General features: G+C 51.6%; 1 protein-coding gene across 5 annotated transcripts in view; it reads right to left on the reverse strand.

Moving 5' to 3' along the window:
• The window catches only part of INSR (insulin receptor), a 139,444-nt gene extending 124,988 nt beyond the window's left edge, over window positions 1–14,456 (reverse strand). For 3 of the 5 annotated variants that reach the window (XM_086681314.1, XM_086681306.1, XM_086681305.1), the window contains exon 1: window positions 13,908–14,456. In XM_086681314.1, coding sequence (XP_086537440.1) covers window positions 13,908–14,007 — 100 coding nt within the window. In that variant the 5' untranslated portion in view covers window positions 14,008–14,456. The remainder of the gene's footprint in view (window positions 1–13,907) is intronic. The other 2 variants (XM_086681311.1, XM_086681307.1) reach the window with 1 other exon arrangement.
• Between the last annotated feature and the right edge of the window lie 6,055 nt (window positions 14,457–20,511).

Here is a 20,511-nt window from a genome sequence, read left to right on the forward strand (position 1 = left end):
GGGGTGGGGGGAGGAAGAACCATCTTCGTTCTTTCAAAAACATGCCTAAGGAAGCAGGTGCATGTGACTTAAATAAGGAAACAGTGAAATAGTTTTCATGCAGTGACAGCCTAGAGAAAGGTTGTTCAAGATAATTCCCTTTGTCCTCTCCTTCAGCACATATCTACAGAAGACCTGGTCTGTGCCCAACACCATTCCAGGTATGAAAGTGCCACTGGGAATAGGACAGATCCAGATTCCTCTGTCTCTCAGACTAATAAGTCACTATCAACTACCGGAGTTAACGTGTAACGGGAGAGGATGCCCTCAGGCATTTTAAATTTTCTCTAATAAGGTAAAAAAAAAAAAGAAAGAAAAGGAAGACGAAAGCACATATATTTTAATTAATGCAATGTATCTAAAAATTTCACTTCAATGTGTAAGCTATACTAAGAAAAATTATTCTGGGGGGGTGGGGAATGCAAACTGGTGCAGCCACTCTGGAAAACAGTATGGAGGTTCCTCAAAAAGTTAAAAATAGAACTACCCTATGGCTCAGCAATTACACTACTAAGTATTTATCCAAGGGATACAGGTGTGCTGTTTCGAAGGGGCACATGCACCCCCATGTTTATAGCAGCACCATCAACAATAGTCAAAGTATGGAAAGACCCCAAATGGCCATCGATGGATGAATGGATAAGGAAGATGTGGGATATACGTATATATACACGTATACATACATACATATATATACACATATGTATGTATGTATACGTATATATATGTATGTATGCGTACACACACACACACACACACACACACACACATACAATGGAGTATTACTCGGCAACCAAAAAGAATGAAATCTTGCCATTTGCAACTACATGGATGGAATTAGAGGGTATTATACTAAGCGAAATTAGAGAAAGACAAATATCATATGACGTCACACATATGAGGACTTTAAGACACGGAACAGATGAACATAAGGGAAGGGAAACAAAAACAATATAAAAACAGGGAGGGGGGCAAAACAGAAGAGACTCATAAATATGGAGAACAAACTGAGGGTTATGGGAGGGCCTGGGGGAGGGGGGAGGGGCTAAATGGGTCAGGGCATTAAGGAATCTGCTCCTGAAATCATTGTTGCACCATATGCTAACTTGGATATAAATATATACAGATATAGATAGATTACATCTATATATATTTACAATGAATTCAAAAAAAATTATTTTTTTAAGTTTTATTTAAGTAGTCTTTACACCCAATGTGGGGCTCAAACTCATGACCCCAAGGTCAAGAGTCCCATGTTCTTCCAACAGACCCAACTGGGAGCCCCATAATACTAAAAAAATTATTAATGAGATACTCTACAAGATTCTTTTGGAAGAAAGCTTCCAAAATGCATGTAGCAATGTCTCCGTTCAGATGCTAAATTTTCAGAAATACTCGACCTGTACATGTAGATTTCATAAAGTGTATCATCTAACACGTAGGTTCATTTCCCCAACCTGTTCAAACACACTAAAGAGTTTTCCAACAACAGAATCGAGTACTGACCTTTTTTTTTTTTAAACTAAAATGGATTGAAATAAGATAAAAATAAAGATTCAGCCACACCGGCCACAACTTCAAGAGCCCCATGTGGACAATGGCCACCACATTAAACAGCCACGGAACATTCCCCTCAGAGCAACACGTTCTTTTCAACAGTGCTGGTCTAGAATTTCCTGCCCGGCCAGAGGGATCTGAGGATTTTCCAGGAGAGAAGACTTAACATGAGAGCAGTCTCTTAGCAAGTGTCCCTTCTGGGGTGCCTGGGTGGCTCAGTTGGTTAAGCATCTGACTCTTGATTTTGGCTTGGGTCACGATCTCATGGTTCATGAGACAGAGCCCCACTGGGGCCCTGCACTGACACTGGGGAGCCTGCTTGGGATTCTGTCTCCCTCTCTCTCTGCCCCTCCCCCCTCCCCGCTCGCTCTGTCGCTCTTGAAAGAAAGAAAGAAAGAAAGAAAGAAAGAAAGAAAGAAAGAAAGGAAGGAAGAAAGAAAAAGAGGAAAAAAGAAAAAGAAAAAAATGAAAGAAAAGGAAAGAAAGGAGGGAGGGAAGGAGGGGGGAGGGAGGGAGACAGTCCCTTCTCCCTGGTTTCCTCTCACCCATCAAAGGAGGCAAGGAGAAAGTGTGGAGGGGCAGGGAAGGAGGTGTCTAGAAGGTTCTGGCAATGCTTCGCAATGCTGAGATTGAACACATTCTGCGTTCGATCATGAATGTACTTGATCCTTAGTCTCCACATTCTTCAAATGCTCCCTGGTGGCCTATTCTGGGGGCACACATTCTTCTCTGCCTCCTTACCAGTCTTAACCCCCTGAAATTCAGGAGTCCCGTGTCAATAAGCCTTGGGTTTAGGCGTCCGGCCACCACCCACACCGGTTCCGGGCCACGCTGGAAACACAACAGATCGGCTTCCTACTCCAGCACATCCCGCCGTGTCATCCTGGGCCTCCTCCTCCTCTCTGTGAACGAGGGCAGCAGCGTGATCAAAGCTCTGAACCCGTGTTAGTTCTCCGCCCCGAGCTCACGGAACCAATACCTAGATTTATGAGCTGCAGAATTTAGAATTTGGGCACACGGCAGAATCAGGCATCCTGAAGATTCTCCGCCTGCCCAAGAGGCTGGCTCTTGCAAGTGACTTCCTCAAAGAGGGAGAAATGGGGGGGAAGGGGGGGCTACAGCAGGTGCGAGGCAGAATCAGGACGCCAGGCTCCAGAACCAACAAGTCGCCCACATGGAAATAATTGCTGTACTCATTCAGCCAACGTCTGCTGGGCACCTCGGCACCAAGCATCGTGCTGGGCACGGGGATTAGCAAGACAGAAAAGGTTGAAGGCTCAAAGCTGTGACAAGGTGCCATCAGAGTAAAGAGACAAACGCTAAAGCAATGGGCTGCACAGACCAGAAATCCTGATGGCCCCGGGCGCGAATCTCAGCTTTGTCGACTGGGCGCTGGGTGACCTCGAGTGAGCGATGTAACCTCTCTGGGCTTCGCTTTTCCTGGCCCCCTTGGGCGGGAAAGCAGGTGCACAGAAGGCACGTGAGGCAGTAGCAACGGGGAGCAGAATTAACATCACAGAGAAGCTGGCTCAGACAAGATCTAAGGGCCTTCAAGAGGCCTGGGTGAGTGATGAAACCACCCAGGGTCAGGGGCAATTTTATAAACACAGATGTCCCTGGACCCAGAGATCCCTGCTGCAGATAGGTTCACACGTGCACTCAGGGAGGTTTGAGGGTGGACCAGCGGTGGGGGCGGGGACCAGGCATTGTAGTGTTTTCCTGCAAGTTCCTGGTAAAAAATACCAGTGAGAGAAGAAACAGCCCCCAGAGAGGAGACCTGAGGAAGGTGGTTCTCAAGCCCAGATGGAAGGTCCGTCTGGGGACAGGAGGGTCGCTGCACCTCCACAGTGGTCAGGGGCCCCGAGGTGGGTGCTCGGGGACTCGGGGACAGAGGAAGCGGGTAACAACAGCGGACCATCGCATATGGAAGATGGAGGAGAAAATCGTGTACGCAGAAGCCCAGAGGGGGAGAGAAGGCCCCGAAGGGGACACTCGCCATCCAGACCATAATCCTTCCGGAAACTTCTCACCATCTTGGAGGACACGCCAAGGGGATCTTCTGAACAAACCAAGAGCCCACAAGGCGCGGCGGGAGACGGAGAAGTGGAAGGAAGCCCTGGGAAAGATGGACGTGCAGGTCCTCCCTCCCCAGGAGAAGGGCAGACGCCTGGCCTGTGACGTTCGCAAGGCAGGGACATCAAAAGGCCGGAGGAGACCTGCAAATTCCTGAGACCCCGGGTCCACCGGGGAAGATTAAGCTCTGGAAAACAGGCCTGGGGAGGGTAACGGCGGAGGCCACATCTGGAAGAAAGGACCGCGGTGGGCAGGATGTGAGTCGGACACTGCTGGAAATTGCTGGAAGCACAGGGGCGCTAAGTGCCCTGAGGGGTGGGGGTGCACGAGGCTGGAGCGAGGACAAACCACGGCGCACGTGTGGCCCAGACAGATTCTCCAGAAGAGGAAAGTGGCGGAGGCTCAGAGAGGACTGTGTCTGCCTCAAGGCCACACAGCAAAGAGGAGACAGAGCTGGGACTCGAACCCAGGACATTGGTTTGCTCGGCCCGTCATCACACAGAACTGCAGGCCAGGGGCCTTCGACGGCACACAGGAAGTCCTCACAATCTTCGAGTCCAAACTCAGTGTCAGCCGCGTCAGCTTCTCCTGAGGCCTCTCTGTGGCTCATAGATGCCTGCTTTCTCCCTCTGTCCTTACAGCTGCCCCTCTGTGGGTGCACAGGTCTGTGTCCTAGCCTCCTCTTCTTTGAGGGACACCAGGCATATTGGATTAGGGCCCACTGTAATGCTCTCACTTTTTCTTTTTCTTTTTTTTTTTATGTTTATTTATTTCTGAGACAGAGAGAGATAGAGCATGAGTGGGGGAGGGGCAGAGAGAGAGGGAGACACAGAATCAGAAGCAGGCTCCAGGCTCTGAGCTGTCAGTACAGAGCCTGACGCGGGGCTCAAACTCACAAACCGACCTGAGCCGAAGTCGGTTGCTCAACCGACTGAGCCACCCAGGCGCCCCTCTCACTTTTTCTTTTTTAAGAATACATTACTATTTTCAAACGAACGTTTTTTTTAAGTTTATTTATTTTGAGAGACAGAGAGAGAGCGCATGAGCGAGAGGGTAGGGGAGGGGCAGAGACAGGGGCAGAGACAGAGAGAGAGAGAAAGAGAGAGAAAATCCCAAGCAGGCTCAGGGCTCGAACTCACAAACCATGAGATCACAACCTGAGCCGAGATAAAGAGTCGAATGCTTACCCCACTGCCCCAATGCCCTCATTCTGATTACTTCTTTAAAGACTCCAGGGGCGCCTGGGTGGCTCAGTCGGTTGAGTGTCCGACTTCAGCTCAGGTCACAATCTCGCAGTCCGTGAGTTCGAGCCCCGCGTCGGGCTCTGGGCTGATGACTCAGAGCATGGAGCCTGACTCCGATTCTGTGTTTCCCTCTCTCTCTGCCCCTCCCACGTTCATGCTCTGTCTCTCTCTGTCTCAAAAATAAATAAACGTTAAAAAAAATTTTTAAATAAAGACTCCAAATAGTCACCCTCTGGGAGTTGGCTTCAACACACAACTTTGGGGAAAGAGGGACATAACTGAGCCGGTCACACACAGGTCTCTAGGCCAACAACACCTGCACCTGTGCCCTTAGCCATCACATAGGGTTTCTCAAAGTGTGCCATCTAGACCGCCAGCCTGAGAATCGCTAAAGGAGGGAAATGCAGATTCCTAGGCCCGGCTCTAGACCAAAGAAATCAATTATGTCCGGGAGCCAGGCCCCAGAAACCTGCATTTTAAACAAGGTCCGCAAGGTATGCGGGGGTTGGGTACTCAAGTCGGACAGACATACAACCTACCCCTGGCCCCACCTCCCCAGCAGGGCTCCCCCCACAACGCGGCCCCATTCTTCTGCCCCACCTGCCCCACTGAGCCCTTCACCCCAGAACCAACACCGTCGGATGCCTTCTTTGGGGCCATCGACTGTTGCTGGAGAGAACCCCACAAGCATGGTGGGCCGCCCCCAGCAATTTCAAAGAAAGCCGGACCCACACCCATTTTATCCGCCTGTGTCCCTGGCTGCTGTGTTTCAGAGCCAATTCAGATCCCAATTCTCACCTCAGTCAGCTAGGGCTGCCCTTCGAAAAGACCACGGACTGGGCAGCTTAAACAACAGAAATTTGCTTCTCACAGTTCTGGAGGCTGAGAGTCCAAGATCAAGGTAGCCAGCATGGCCAGTCTGCAGGGAGAGCCCTCTTCCTAGCTGGCAGGCTCTCTCTCTGCCTCACGTGGTCTCCCCTTGCTGCATCCGTGCAAAAAAAAAGAAAGAGATCTCTCTCCTCCTGTCCTTAGAAGGCCACCAATCCCATCGCGTTAGGGCGCTACTCTTATGACCTCATTTAACCTAAATTACCTCCCAAAAGCTTGATCTTCAAATACAGTCACACTGGGGAGTGAGGGCTTCAACACACGAATTTGCAGAGGTGGGGGCTCCAGGACTCTGCTTCCTGCTCTGGACAGACACATACCAAGCCCTTCTGGAACCTACACTTTGAGCGTGACTTCATTTACCCGTATAGTCAATGCTTCGCTAGAACGCGTCTCCAACGGGCAGACCAGTGTCTGTGGGCACCCAGACGGATACCTCCAGTCTGTGCTGAAAGGGAAGGAGGAGGGGTGGATGATGCAGCTGGAGAAGGAGGGATGGAGCCTCTGACCCGCTCCTGGGAGGAAGAAGCATGGGTGACCATGGGCAGAAGGGGGGGACGAAGTGTGCTTGGGGCGCAGGAAGCACATGCAAGAACGCTGAGGCGTATGAGGAGCCCCAAGGGACAGCAGCCCAGAGAGGCGGCGGCTCATGTGCCCGGGGAAGGGATCTAGCTGGCAGCTGCAGAAGCACCCAAGTAGGAAGCAGAGAAATCCCAGTGGCAGCAAAACAGAGGAAGAACCGAACGGGGCACACTGGCCTAGAAGAAAGGGGGTCTACCGTGGGAGTGGGTGCAAGGACAGAGGCGAGGCCACGGAGACACTGGGGAACTGGACCCAGGGAGGGGGAGGAGAGGAGGGAGAAGTGAGGGACAGTCCCCGGTGAACGTGGAGAGACCGAGACAGGGCCGGTTTGGGGTAGTGAGGACAAGAGGCACAGTGTGGGGCATGTTGAGTCCATGAGGACTTTGGGGTGTGCCCAGATACCGGTCCGGAGCTTGGGAAAAGAGGGGCAGACGCGGGTGACGTTTGGTGACATAAGCGGCAGGAGATGGGACAACCAAGAGGAGAAAAGGGTGGAGGCGGAAAGCACAATATTTAAGGACAGGCGACTAGAGGACCAAAGGTTCATGCCCACCCTGACACCACCTTCTGTACGCCCAAAAGCTCCGGGACATCCAGGCATTAGCTTTGCAGTCGTAGCTTCGCAATCCCAGGGAGAGCATCGTGCATCAACTCAGAGGGTCCTAGGAAGCTTCCGCGCCCCTTGGGAGTTCTACCTCCCAGATGGGAAGGATCGTGCCACAGAAGACCCAGGAAAGAAAACCAAAAGAAGTCAAGAAGTCTTGGCAAGACAAAAGGCACTTTGTAAAAAAAAAAAAAGAAAGAAAAAAGGCAGCAGGTGGCCTTGATACAATATAAGCGCATATAATTTGAGAGGAACATTTCAGAACCCATCCCCCTTCCCATCGTCTGCAAGGAACCAGGGGAAACAGACTGGCAACAAGAATCACAGAAAGCCTACAGGAAAACAGTGGCAGCCCTCCTCTCTTTACCCCTTTGTGTCCGAGCACTACCTTTTTCCACGCTGGTAGCAGACAGTTTTTGGAAAGTACCTACGTTTTCCAGTCTCCCACAAAGGCACAGGAGAGAAGCAAGAATCTTCCCGCTACCAGGCCGTGCTGTTCCCCGAACACAAACCTGATGTGACACCGTGCCCTTACGGGATCGGAAGAAAAACCCAGATCCGAAATCAAATTTTAATCCTCCTGCATTTGCCTCGAGCTCCGACTGGAATTCCTATCCAGTGTGCACGTGGCAACGCAGAACAGCAAATCTTGCCGTGCTAGAAACAAAATCCCAAGAGCGCACGCTGGCACCAGGCTTAACGGAACAGAAGACACCCCCTCCTTGAAGCAAGGGCCGGGGGGCTGGGGCCATCTCACGAACTTTCCAAGATGTAACCAAGGATTTCTGCACAGATTAAAAAAAAAAAAAAAAAAACAGGACCCAAGGGGCATATGCGTTCCACAAGATTCCACATGGGCCCTGAGAAACCCAAATGCACAAATTCTGAAGTGTCGCGATAGGAAACCACCCACAGGTGGTCCTCAGCATGCCTGCGGAGTCCCCTGGAACACAGAATTGGCAAACACCATTGTCCCCAGGGGAAACACAGTAGGGTCAGGCTCCTGCAAGCCTCCGGCCCCGTATGTTTTTGTCAACGGATCAAAACACAACCTTGTTTTACATCCGTTTCTCCTTAAATACATCTTACGTAATATACGGAGTTGATCGGCTGCCTGTGTGAATCACAGCCAATAGCACGAAGCACCATAGCGCCTGCCTGAGCTGAGCTCATATAGCCACATATTTTCTCCATGAGGCGTATCAGGCCTTCTTGCATTTACTCTTGCACTTACACGAAATAGCACGTCAACGCTATGGGCAAGGCCCTTTTCAACGGCAAAATCACCAACGAAAACCACAAAAATGTGGGAAAGTGCGGCACTAAAATATGTCGCGAAGAAAAAAAAAGACACTTGGTTTCATCTTCGAGGATCGTATGAATCCACAATACCAGAGCTAATCAGCTGCGAATGGGCTGGTTCGGCGATTGGAATGGTTGGGTGCTCCGTGCAGGTCCAGGAGGAACCACAAGAGTGCACTGGGTCTTGATTGTAGGGTTACGAGTTAATTTTAGCGACCAGGCAAATTCCCAAATAGGGAATCCGTGACCAATGAGGAGCTATGAGCGCGCAAATTAAGACTACCAACCAATGTTAGGGGCACCAGGGTGGCTGATTCGGTTGAGCGCCCGACTCTCGATTTCAGCTCAGAGCATCATCTCATGGTTCGTGAGTTCGAGCCCCGCGTTAAGCTCTATACTGACAGGGGAGAGCTTGCCTCAGATTCTCTCTCTGTCCCTCTCTCTCTGCCCCTCTCCCGCTGCCTCGGGATTCTCTCTCTGTCCCCCTCTCTCTGCCCCTCTCTCTGCCCCTCTCCTGCTGTCTCACAATAAATAAACTTGGAAAAAAAAAAGTCAATCTTAAGAATATGAATTCAATTACAAGATACGTTTTAAAATCTAAAGAGAAAATGGTAACTTGGAGAACAGATCAGTGTTGGCAGGATTCGGGATGGAGATGATGTAGTGATAAAGGGGTGTCTGGAGGGAATTTGGGTGATGGGACTGTTCTGTATCCTAGTTGAGGGGTTGGCCACACAAAACTCTATGCGTGGGTTAAAAGTCACATAATTGTGCACAAAAACAACAACAACAAAACAACAACGCTAAGATACAAACTAACAGCACCATCACCTCCCAGAATAGAAATGGAATCATTTTAGGGACAACGTGCTGAAGGGCACTTTTGTTTCTTCCCCCTCTATGTTTTTGTAAATTTCTTTGCAATGAGCATGTATTACTTGTCTTTTTTTTTTTTTTTTTAATGTTTGTTTTATTTTTGAGAGAGAGAGAGAGCATGAGCAGGGGAGGGGCAGAGAGAAGGACACACAGAATCTAAAGCAGGCTCCAGGCTCCGTGCTGTCAGCACAGAACCCGACATGGGGCCCGTACTCACCAAACTCACCAACTGTGAGATCACGACCTGAGCCAAAGTCGGAGGCTTAAGCGACTGAGTCACCCAGGCGCCCCACTTGTTATTTTAAATAAAAAACCATAAATAGGGTCTGACTGCAAATCATAAGCCAATATAGGTATTCTCAGTAGAAATTAACACAACGTTGTCTTGAAAGAAAATCTCACAGCAGACATCGCTTTCGAGTTCCAGACACAAAGCCGACAGCAAGGGATCCTCATTCAATGCCAAGATGACTGTTCACAGAAATAAATCCTAAGACCATACACGTGGCTAAGTAGGGAACATCACTGTTACTTTCTCAGTGGAGAAAGTGGAACCCATGTATTCGGGGAGCCTAGCTTTCTTTAATACATCTTTCTCTGTATAGGGCCAAAGTATGACTATCTTTCTGGGCCATGTGATTGCAACTACTCAACTCTGCCATTAGGGCACAAAAGCAGCCATCGATGATGCCAATAAAACTTTATTTATAAAACCAGGCGTGGACAGACAGGATTAGGCTGTAGTTTGCTGGCCGCTGTCCTAGAAGGACTATGGCTATCTGTAAATTAAAAACTGGGCTGAGAGGGGCGCCTGGGTGGCGCAGTCGGTTAAGCGTCCGACTTCAGCCAGGTCACGATCTCGCGGTCCGTGAGTTTGAGCCCCGCGTCAGGCTCTGGGCTGATGGCTCGGAGCCTGGAGCCTGTTTCCGATTCTGTGTCTCCCTCTCTCTCTGCCCCTCCCCCGTTCATGCTCTGTCTCTCTCTGTCCCAAAAATAAATAAACGTTGAAAAAAAAAAAAAAAACTGAGCTGAGAGTGCTTGGCAGTGGGGATTGGCCCTCCATGAAGAAAGAACTAACATCTGAGCCCCAGAGGGAGCAGAGAGGATGGAGGGAGCCAGGTGCAGGTGAAAAGCCAGGCGGGAAATGGTCTTCTCCTGGGAGGGAGGAGGCACTGGAGGACCCAGAGAGGTCAGCTGGGGTGAGGCGAAAGGAGAGCACTTGGGAGGTGAGGCATTACCTTCACCGGAGCCACTGGCAAAACAAAGTGATGGAGACACAAGCCAGGTGCCATGGGCAGTGCAGCGGGCAAGAGGTGAGAGAGAGGGTGGCGGGGGCCCACCAGGGGAGGCCTGGCAGGGGAAGGCTGGAGGTGAGCGGTGGGGAATGAGGTTCAAGGGGGTATGGAGGGTTTGTAGGTCAAAAAGGGAAAGGCTCCCGGGCAGAGGGGGCTCCCGGAACAGAGAGGAGGGCTGGGACCCCCAGCAGGTAAATGTCCTAGACAAGGTAAAGGTTATCTCCCTGAATGTGGCTGTTCTCAACTGGGGACAGGCTGGCAATGTCCAGAGACACTTTCGGTCATCACGACAGGGAGAGAGGAGGTGTCACTGGCACATTGTGGGTGGAGAGACCAGGGACCCTGCTCAGCCTCTCGCAATACGCAGGACAGCCCCCCACAGCCAAGCCCCATCACAGCCCAAACGGTAAGAGCACTGAAGGTGAGAGGCTCTAGTCTAGCCAGATTAAGAAGGGAAGCCAATGGGCACCTGGGCGGCTCAGTCGGTTGAGCATCCGACTTCGGCTCAGGTCATGATCTCGTGGTTTGTGGGTTCGAGCCCCCCGTCAGGCTCTCTGCCATCAGCACAGGGCCCACTTCAGATCATCTGTCTGCCCCCCGCCCCCGACGCCACTCCTGCTTGTGCATTCTCTCTCTCTCTCAAAAATAAACATTAAAAAAAAAAAAAAAATGGAAGTCCATGATGGAGAGGGGTACAGTGGGAACCCCCAGGAGCTCACCTCAGTGACCTCTATGAGTGAGTGAGTGAGTGAGTGAGTGAGGCAGAGATAATGGGCAAATCCCCAGGAGAGAGGCAAAGGTTGAGAATAGACTTTTTTTTTTAATGTTTGTTTATTTCTGAGAGACACAGAGCGTGAGCAGGGGAGGGGGCAGAGAGAGAGGGAGACACAGAACCCAAAGCAGGCTCCAGGCTCCGAGCTGTCAGCACAGAGCCCGACGCGGGGCTCAAACTCACGAGCCGCGAGATCATGACCTGAGCCGAAGTTGGATGCTTAACCGACTGAGCCACCCAGGCGCCCCCTAGTCCTTCATTTATTAAAAAAATCACATGCACCCCCCCCACCCCACTCCGGCCAAAATGCCCTACTGGTTGACATTAGAGATTAATGACCTGTAGGGTTTCTTGCCATTTCCAAACCTCTGAGGGGGCATCACATCTCATCGATTCAATAGGATTTTGTTAACCATTACTACAGGCTGGGGTGGGGAGGCTCAAACCCAAGAGAACAACCTTTTGTTAAGAAACCAGTGCTCTGAAGCCAGGCCAGCTGGGGTACTAAACCCACCTCTACTGTCCTGGTCAAATTTCCTCACCTGCGGAAAAACAGATACGAAACCTTACCTCATCGGCCGTGGTGAGGATTAACGGAGATTATATATTCCAAGCACATGGAACAGCACCTGCCAAGTGTTTACCCTCATTAGTACATGTTAGGTATTAGCTGAAGAATAAAAGACCCATGGCTTGGAGTCCTGGTGAGAACATAAATATGAGCTGAATCAAGAACAAATATTTCAACCACACACCTTCTACGTGCCAGGCGCTGTTCTGGGCTCACGAAAGAAACAGAAGCCTCAGGGTGCCTGGGTGGTTCCGTGGGGTAAGTATCCCACTTCGGCTTAGGTCATGATCTCACAGTTCATGAGTTCGAGCCCCACGTCGGGCTGTCAGCACAGCGCCCACCTGGGATCCTCTGTCCCCTTCTCTCTCTGCCCACCCCACCCCCAACTTGTGCACGCATGCGCACATACTCTCTCTCTCTCTCTCTCTCTCTCTCCCCCTCTCTCTCAAAAATAAACACTAAAGAAGAAAGAAAGAAAGAAAGATAAGCCTCTGCCCTTGTGGAAACTGCAAACGTGGAAAGAAGTGGTAAATCCATCTACTGGCCCCTGGAAGCCCAGGCACAAATCCACAATTACCAAAGCTACAAGGAACAGAAGAGCAGGGAACCACATGTACATGGGTGCATACGCACATACATACACAAAACCTGGAACAGGTCTAACATTGGTCTTGGATTTTCTGAACAAGAACCCAAAGCCATGGTCACCCTTCTTGAGAGCCCACCGTACCCCGAGCACCCAGGCCTCGGAGCCACCGCATAGCTGAGACAGGTGCTCAGCAAACCTGGGTTGTCCCCCCCCAGAGCCTGTGTGTGTGTTTTCTCACGGACCTCATTCCCTTCCAGGGAACTCAGGAGCTTCTGTTCCTTCCCTCCCCGACCCCTTCCTCATCATGACTGATTTCCTTTTATGGAAAATTCTGAAAACATAACCCAACAGATATTTTTAAAGTGGGGCCTCCGGCACCAGTCGGGAAACTCCAGCCATGTTCTCTGAAAGGATTCTTCATTCCTTGCCCCACAGCCAGAAAGGACTGCCATCAAGCCCAAAGAGCTGGAGTTGGTTTTTGCCTCCACTCCACCTGCTACCAGCACGGGGAGGCCCAGGAGGGAAGTCCGTGGGTGGGGCGCAGCGGGAGAGGCTCACCTGAGGTGAGAGACCTCCCTGGGCTGGCAGGTAAAACTCCTTCAGGAAGGGCAGACCTGGAGGGGGAGGTGGGGGCCATGGGGAGACACGGAACATCCAGCAGCAGTCCAGAGCCTAGCCTAGCCAGGCCACCAACAGAAAGGTTCAGTTCTCCCTCCGGCACTGACTTTAGGGCAAGTTGAACTGTCCCCTACCTGACCCTCAGTTTGCTCCTCTATGCAATGGGCAAACAACAGTACCAACCTCCAGGGACCAGTGTGAAGGTCCAGGGAGATAAGCCCGGGGTATTTGGTGGCACTAACCATAATCGTGATAGAGCCGCCAGGGCTTCTGCTACAACAAAGGCCCGGTTGCCAAGGCGCTAGAGTTTGCCTCCGGACATCTGGAAACGGCACCCGAAAGTGTAAACATCGATCTGAAGTGCGGGTAGCCACGGGCCTAGATCTAAGGAGGGGGGTAGGATTCTACAATTCCCCCGCCTAGGACATCTATCCGCGGGGACCCCAAGGGACCCTTGACTCTGGCTTCAAACCGTGTGCGCCGCCGGCATTCGGCCGCCTGGACCCGGAGACCCCACTTCACAGGGGACCCAGGAGGACGCGTGTCCCGTCTCCGGAGCGAGCCGAGGTCGCAGAGAGCCACACACGGGTCCGAGGCGCGCTCGGGAAAGGCACCCGCAGCGGGACGGGCACTGGGGCAAGGTTCCTCCCGCCCGGGGCCCGCACACGGCGCGAGGAACCGCGAGCCCAGGCGGGCAAAGGCCAAGGTCAGCGGCATCCCGCCCCGCGCGGGGCCCAAGCTACCTTCCCGGCCACGCGCACCGCGCCCCCCCCCCCAACCCGACACACGCGCGCACCCCGAGGAGGGCTCTGGGTCCACCGCGGTGGGCTCCATTTTGGCAAGGGGCGCCCTCCCCACCGCGCCGCTCCCCGCCCGCTCCCGGACCCCCAGACTCACCCTCTCCGGGGTACAGGTGGCCCGCGGCGCCCAGCAGCAGCGCGGCCACCGCCACCAGCAGCGGCGCGGTGGCCGCCCCCCGCCCAGCCCCGGCGCCCATGGCTGCTGGAGCGCGGGGTCCCGGCGGCTCAGAGCGCGCGGCGCCGGCCCGCGGGGGTCATGCTCCGAGGCGGCCGCCCGAGCGGCGCTGGGGGGGACGCGCGTCCTTCTCTTCCACGCCGGCGGCCCCGCGCGCCGCAGCCCCCGCCCGGGAGGGCCCTCGGAACGGCCCCAGGAGGGGCGCGGGGCCTCGGCCGCTACCGATCCGGCGAAGGCGGCCCCGACCCCGGACCGCGGTGGTCCGGGCCCCGTCCGCGACCTCCGGGTCCGGAGCCCCCTCGCTGCGCCCCGAGCGCTCTGGGCCGCGATCTGCGAACGCCGAGACAGACGGACGCGCGGACAGACGGACGCGCGGACGGGCGGGCGGGCACCTGGACCGGCGAGTGGCGGGCGGGCGGCGGGAGCGAGGGCTGCTCGGCCGTAAACAACGCGGCCCGTCAGCTGGGCCCCGTGCGGGTGGCGGGAAAAGGCGGCGCGGATCGGCACCGGGAAGGGACTCGGCGCCCTGGAGAGGCCCGGGAGGGGAGGGGGGAGGCCCGGGAGAGGGAGGCCCCGCCCCGCCCGGCCCCGCCCGCCGGCCTCCCCGCCCCGGGCCCCCGCGCAGGACTGCCCCCGGCGCGTCCCAGCCGAGGGGGCGCCCCAGACCCCCCGCGACCCGCGTCCGGGAGCTTGGGGGCGCCCCACATGCCGGACCCAGCGACACGGAGCCCTTTTTTAATGTTTCTATGGCTATCTCGTTCCCTTGGACTTTGGGAGGCTCATTTTGATTTTTTTTTTTTTTTTTTTTTTTTTTTTTTTTTACTATTTCATTAAAACGCTATTTATCTTGGTCGCTCGGGTTTTCGGGACTCCCTTAAATGTTGCGCCCGCGTCACCCTGGTCCCAGTCCTGCCGGCGCGCCTCGTAGTAGACGCGCGCGGGCGCCCCCGCCCAGCGCCAGGGCCCTGGGGACAGCCGCGTGCACGCGCGCCCAGGGCGCTCGGTGTGCTCCGTGGCAGGGGTGACGGGAGGTGGCCTGAGGCGTGCGGCCTGTGGTGGAAGTTGGAGAGAACGTGCAGAAGCTCGCCAGAGAGCAAACGGGGCCCTGCAGATCCCGGTGACAGCACAGGTGGACACGCCCGATTTTCAACGCACAGACCCAGCGTCCGGGGGTGTCTGCGTGTCCAGCAAATGCCGTCCGCGAATAGGGCTCGATGGTGGTCCGCCCGCCTCCCTGAGGGGGGGGAAGGAGCCTTAAGTACAGGAAAGCCTGAGCCGAGTGGAGTCTGGCTCCCCCTCCCCTCACTTCCTGTGCGGCCTTGGACTCGGGACTTTACTCTCGGCGGGTTGGCCTCCGCTGCGTAATGGATGTAACAATACCTGCGTGTCAGACTTGAGGAGGCGCAAGGGAAGAGAAAGCCCGAGACAGCACCCAGCGCGATTCCAGGAGCGGGGCGGGGGGCGGGGGGCGGGCACTCGTTCTTCTTCTTGTCTATGAAACGAATATTCGTTGGCCAGGAGCTGAGCCCACGGTCCCTCGAACACGCCAAACCTACTCCTGCCTCCGGGCCCCTACCCTGGCTGTTCCTTCCGCCTGTCCCTCCGGTGCCTGTTTCCACCACGGTGCTCCAAGGAACCTTCCCAGACCACACTTTGCAGATGCCCCCGCGCCTCATCCCTTTGTTCCCTTTTCTGTCATTTACATCGCACCAGCGCGTCCTGAAATTCCTTGGGGTTTTTCGTGTATCTTCTCCCCTCCCCGTGCAGCAGGAATCTGCCAGCCTTCACTACGTGTCACTCTTTACACCCAGTGCCTAATGTATCTGTTGCTTAATAAGTATTTGTTGAATGGGAGAATCAACATGCAGTAAGTAATGAGGATTTACAGTGAGCAAAATAAACACACTCGGGTTCCTCACAGTCTGGACACCGGAGAGGGCCCTTGATGAGACAATGCTGGGGCGTAAAGGGGGGGGGGGGGAGGGTAGGATCCTCTGAGGAAGTGAGTTGGAGCTGAAATCTGAAGGTGAGGAAGGAAAGGAAGCCAAGGAAAGCCAAGGAAAGCTCGAGGAGGCGATCCAGGTGGGGAGACCAGCATCTCCCATCTGCCTGAGCCAGAACACAGAGAAGGAGAAGAGCCTTAATATACCTGGTTAAGCCCCTTCCCAAACCACCTTTTCCTAAAAGCAATGGGGAGCCCCTAGACGGTTTACACAAAAGGGCTGACATAATCTGATTGTCTTTCCCACAATATCTCACCGTCTGCAATGGGCCAAGCGTGAACCCAAGGAGAAGGAATGGAAGGCAGTACGGCCTGAGGGTATGAAGAATTGTGGGTTCGAGAAAGGTCCCCCGTCCTCCTTGTGCAAACCTGGGCAGAGCTGTGGGCTTCCCTCTGTTCCACGGAAGCCCCCAAAGCCACTGCAGTTCCAGACGGGCAGCGTGTCCTAGAAAACGCGTGGAAAGGGACACGCCGTCCCCTGGAACTCCTTCGGGACACAGGACTTGTGTGTTGGGTACAAGTCGAAAGAATCATCTCAGCTGTGACTTGCTGAGAGACAATGGAGACATCACCACTTCCTGACAGCACGTTTTCTTTTGTAAACACCCCCAGTCCCCCCCCCCAAAAAAAACCCCAGGCTTCTAAAAGTTGAAAGTCAATCTCTGCCTTTTATTAAAATCATTGGAACAGAAGTAGAAAAACCACCATTTGGCAGTCTCCAAATAATCCGTTCAGGTGAGAACCATCCGTGAATGTTAAAATTAATGGTTGGAGATTAGGGGAGTCAAAGAGGGCTTCTATGGTCCCCAAGTATCGCTCTGCAAGATACTACCTGTCGATGGATGATAAGGGAAAGGAAAAAAACAGCTTCACAGAGGAGAAAGCTGGCAGACATCACCCTCGTTAAGTGACCAACGTTGCTTCTGGATTTTCTTTTGTCATGTAACAATGACCAGGACAATTGGAGAAGACTCAAAAAGTGCCATCAATTATATAATAGTATTGAATCGGTTTTAATTTAATCGTCACGCTGAGGCGATGGGAGAGAATGTCTCTGGTTTTAGGAAGGACATACTGAATGAAGTTATGTATAGGGATAAAGGGGCAGAATGTCTGCAACCGACTTTCAAATCGTTTAGAAAAAAGAAAGAGAGAGAGAGAACAAAGCAGATGTGAGGACGTTGGATACAATGTGTGGATCCGGTGAAGAATGTGCACGAAGGGATTCCCTGCACTCTCCCGTGCAGCTTTTCACAGAGCCCCACCGTCATGGCAAAATGAAAAGTTTTAAATTTTGAAAAACTCATTTGGGGGCTTTTCATTTCACTTTGTTTTTGTTCGGTTGGCTTTGGTTTGACATTTAAACACATTGCACTCTGAAGGCGTGATCTAGAGAGAAAGTGAGCTTGGTTCATCGTTCTTGAATGTAGGCAATGAACCCCTTCGTGGCCCATCAAAGAAGGCGCGGGGGAGACCTCACCACCAACCTGCCCAGCATCCTCTGTTAGGTCTGTCTGGTGCATTCTTCCTCCATCTAGCTGCTCTCCATTGCATTGAAGCAGGAAACCAAGCGTAAACCCAGATTCCCGTGTTGTCATGGAAACCTGCTTTAATACATTACATTTGGGGGGGGGGTGCGCAGAATTAGAGAATGAGTTCACTTGTAAATAGAATTGCAAAAACCCAGCATGGAGAATTTACTAATAGAACCAGGCAAATTAAAAAAAAACAAAACAAAACAAAACACCAACCCCAGGATCAAGTGGGACTCAGCCCAGGAGTGCAAAGATGGTTCAATGCTAGGGAGTCTAGAGTCGTGGAGATCATTGTTTTAATAGATCCAAGAAGAGAAGGCACATGAGCCCCTCCATGATACTACAAATGTATCTGATGAATTCTGCAGCCACTCAAAAATGAAACCATGAGACTCTACAATGTGGAAATACTGTTTTAAAATTTCAAAGTAGGGAATATTTCTTAAAGCAAGGCATAAGTCCCAAGTCAAAAATCCAAAAATAACAAACTTGGCTACGTGAAAACTCAGATTATAGGGAGAGCAAAAAAAAAAATTCATACATAAAGCCGAAAATCAGATTTTTAAAAGTGAGAAAAAAAAATTAAGTGAGGAAAAAAATTAAATGACAGATAAAGGACACACGTTATATTACAAAATATGCGAAACATAATATTAATATTTTTCAGTGAGAAAAAAAAAATCCAAACTCTTGTTTGCCAAGATTAAAATGGCAAAGGACGTGAACGGGGAGCCCACAGAAACAGACTAATGAAAAGGAAAAAAAAAAAAAAAACGGAATACAAAAGGTGTTTAAACATATAAAAAGATGTGCAGATTTCTTCCTAGTTGGAGATATGGCCACATCATTTTTACTGAGTTTGCCACAATCAGAGAAATGGGCAACACAGTGTGAATGTTTGTAAGAAAGCGGACACTCTCACAATCGCTGTTATAAATTAGGTCAATCAATGGGACGTGATTTGGCAATGACTTTCAACAAGTAAATTGCACTGACCCTTTCTGCCTTTCATCTCCTTTCCAGGAATTTATATGCTGCACAGATAGACTCCCGTGAGTAAATATATATGTGTATATATATTCACAAGGCTATTCACGGTAACAAAATCTGGAACCAACCTAAATAATTTTTCCCCGAGAAGCAGGGAGACCTATCCATTCTCCTCAAAATATCTAGTCAGTTCAAATATTTCAAATTTTTCTTGTTCTTTCTCTTTTCTTTTTCATCTCTTGTACCATTCACATAGGCTTTGCATCAATAAGTTATAGTAACTTACAATAGTCACGCATTTTTTCCCTTTTTTTTTTTAATTTGCAGGCTATAATGGCAGGGTGTGACCTTGGTATAAGAAAACGGACATGGGGGCGCCTGGGTGGCTCAGTCGGTTGAACGTCTGACTTCGGCTCAGGTCACGATCTCACGGTTCGTGAGTTTGAGCCCCACGTCGGGCTCTGTGCTGACAGCTCAGAGCCTGGAGCCTGCTTCTAATTCTGTGTCTCCCTCTCTCTCTGCCCCTCCCCTGCTCATGCTTTGTCTGCCTCTCTCTCTCTTTCAAAAATAAACATTAAAAAATTTTTTACAGGGGCGCCTGGGTGGCTCAGTCGGTTAAGCGTCCGACTTCGGCTCAGGTCATGATCTCACCGTCCGTGAGTTCGAGCCCCGCGTCGGGCTCTGTGCTGACAGCTCAGAGCCTGGAACCTGTTTTGGATTCTGTGTCTCCCTCTCTCTCTGATCCTCCCCCATTCATGCTCTGTCTCTCTCTGTCTCAAAAATAAATAAACGTTAAAAAAAATTTTGTTTTTTAAAATTTTTTTACAAAATGAGAAAGTTTTAATTGTGGGGCGCTTGGGTGGCTCAGTCGGCTGGGGGTCCGACGACTTCGGCCCAGGTCACGGTCTCACGGTTCGTGAGTTTGAGCCCTGCGTCGGGCTCTGTGCTGACAGCTCAGAGCCTGGAGCCTGCTTCGGATTCTGTGTCTCCCTCTCTCTCTGCCCCTCCCCTGCTTGTGCTCTGTCTCTCAAAAAAAAAAAAAAAAAGAATAAACATTAAAAATTTTTTAAAAATAAATCTCCATTTCTGACCCCTATTCAAATACAATGGTTTATTGTTTTGATTTTTTTTTTTATTGTGGTAAAAGGCGCATAACATAGAATTTACCACTTTAACCATTTTCCAGTGTACAATTCAGGGATATTTAGTATATGCACAATGCTGTGCAACCATGACACTAACTACAAATTTTGTTTCATTGTCCCAAGTGGAAACCCCATACCCATTGAGCAGACACTTCTCATTTCCCCTCCCCCCAGCCGCTGGCAACCACTAATCTACTTTCTGTCTCTCTGGATTTGCCTATTCTGGACATTCCATATAAATGGAATCATATAACATGTGACCTTTTGTGCCTGACTACGTTCACTACTTAGTATAATGCTTGCAAGTTGTATCCATATTGTAGCAGGGATTAGCACTTCATGCCTTTTTATGGCTGAATGATATTCCATTATCCATCGGATTTTGAATCGTCAGACCCACCCCACGCTTCTGTCTTGAACCTACACTTGAACACACGCTTTCCTGACCCCTGCAGTGTAGCTGAGGTACAGCCCCTTGGAATCGCTGAGTGAGGGGCTTCTCCTGGTTTGTGACGCCACTGCAGCTTTGTGGAGATTGAGGCTTCTGCCAAGCGAGTTGCAGAGAATCTAGAGAGTAACCACACTGAACAACCAAAATGCTTGGAAGATGGAAAAGCCGGGGGTGTCTGGGTGGCTCAGTCTGTTAAGCATCCGGCTCTTGATTCTCAGCTCACGTCTTGATCTCAGGGTGGTGGATTCAAGCCCCGCATTGGGCTCCGTGCTGGGCATGAAGGCTATTTAAAAAAAAGTAAGAAAGAAAAAAAAAAGAAAGGGGCACGTGGGTGGCTCAGTCGGTTAGGCATCCGACTTCAACTCAGGTCATGATCTCACGGTTGGTGAGTTCAAGCCCTGCA

Source organism: Puma concolor, chromosome A2 (assembly GCF_028749965.1).
Source record: "Puma concolor isolate L17-30 chromosome A2, mPumCon1.1.hap2, whole genome shotgun sequence".
NCBI classification, from domain to species: Eukaryota; Metazoa; Chordata; class Mammalia; order Carnivora; family Felidae; genus Puma; species Puma concolor.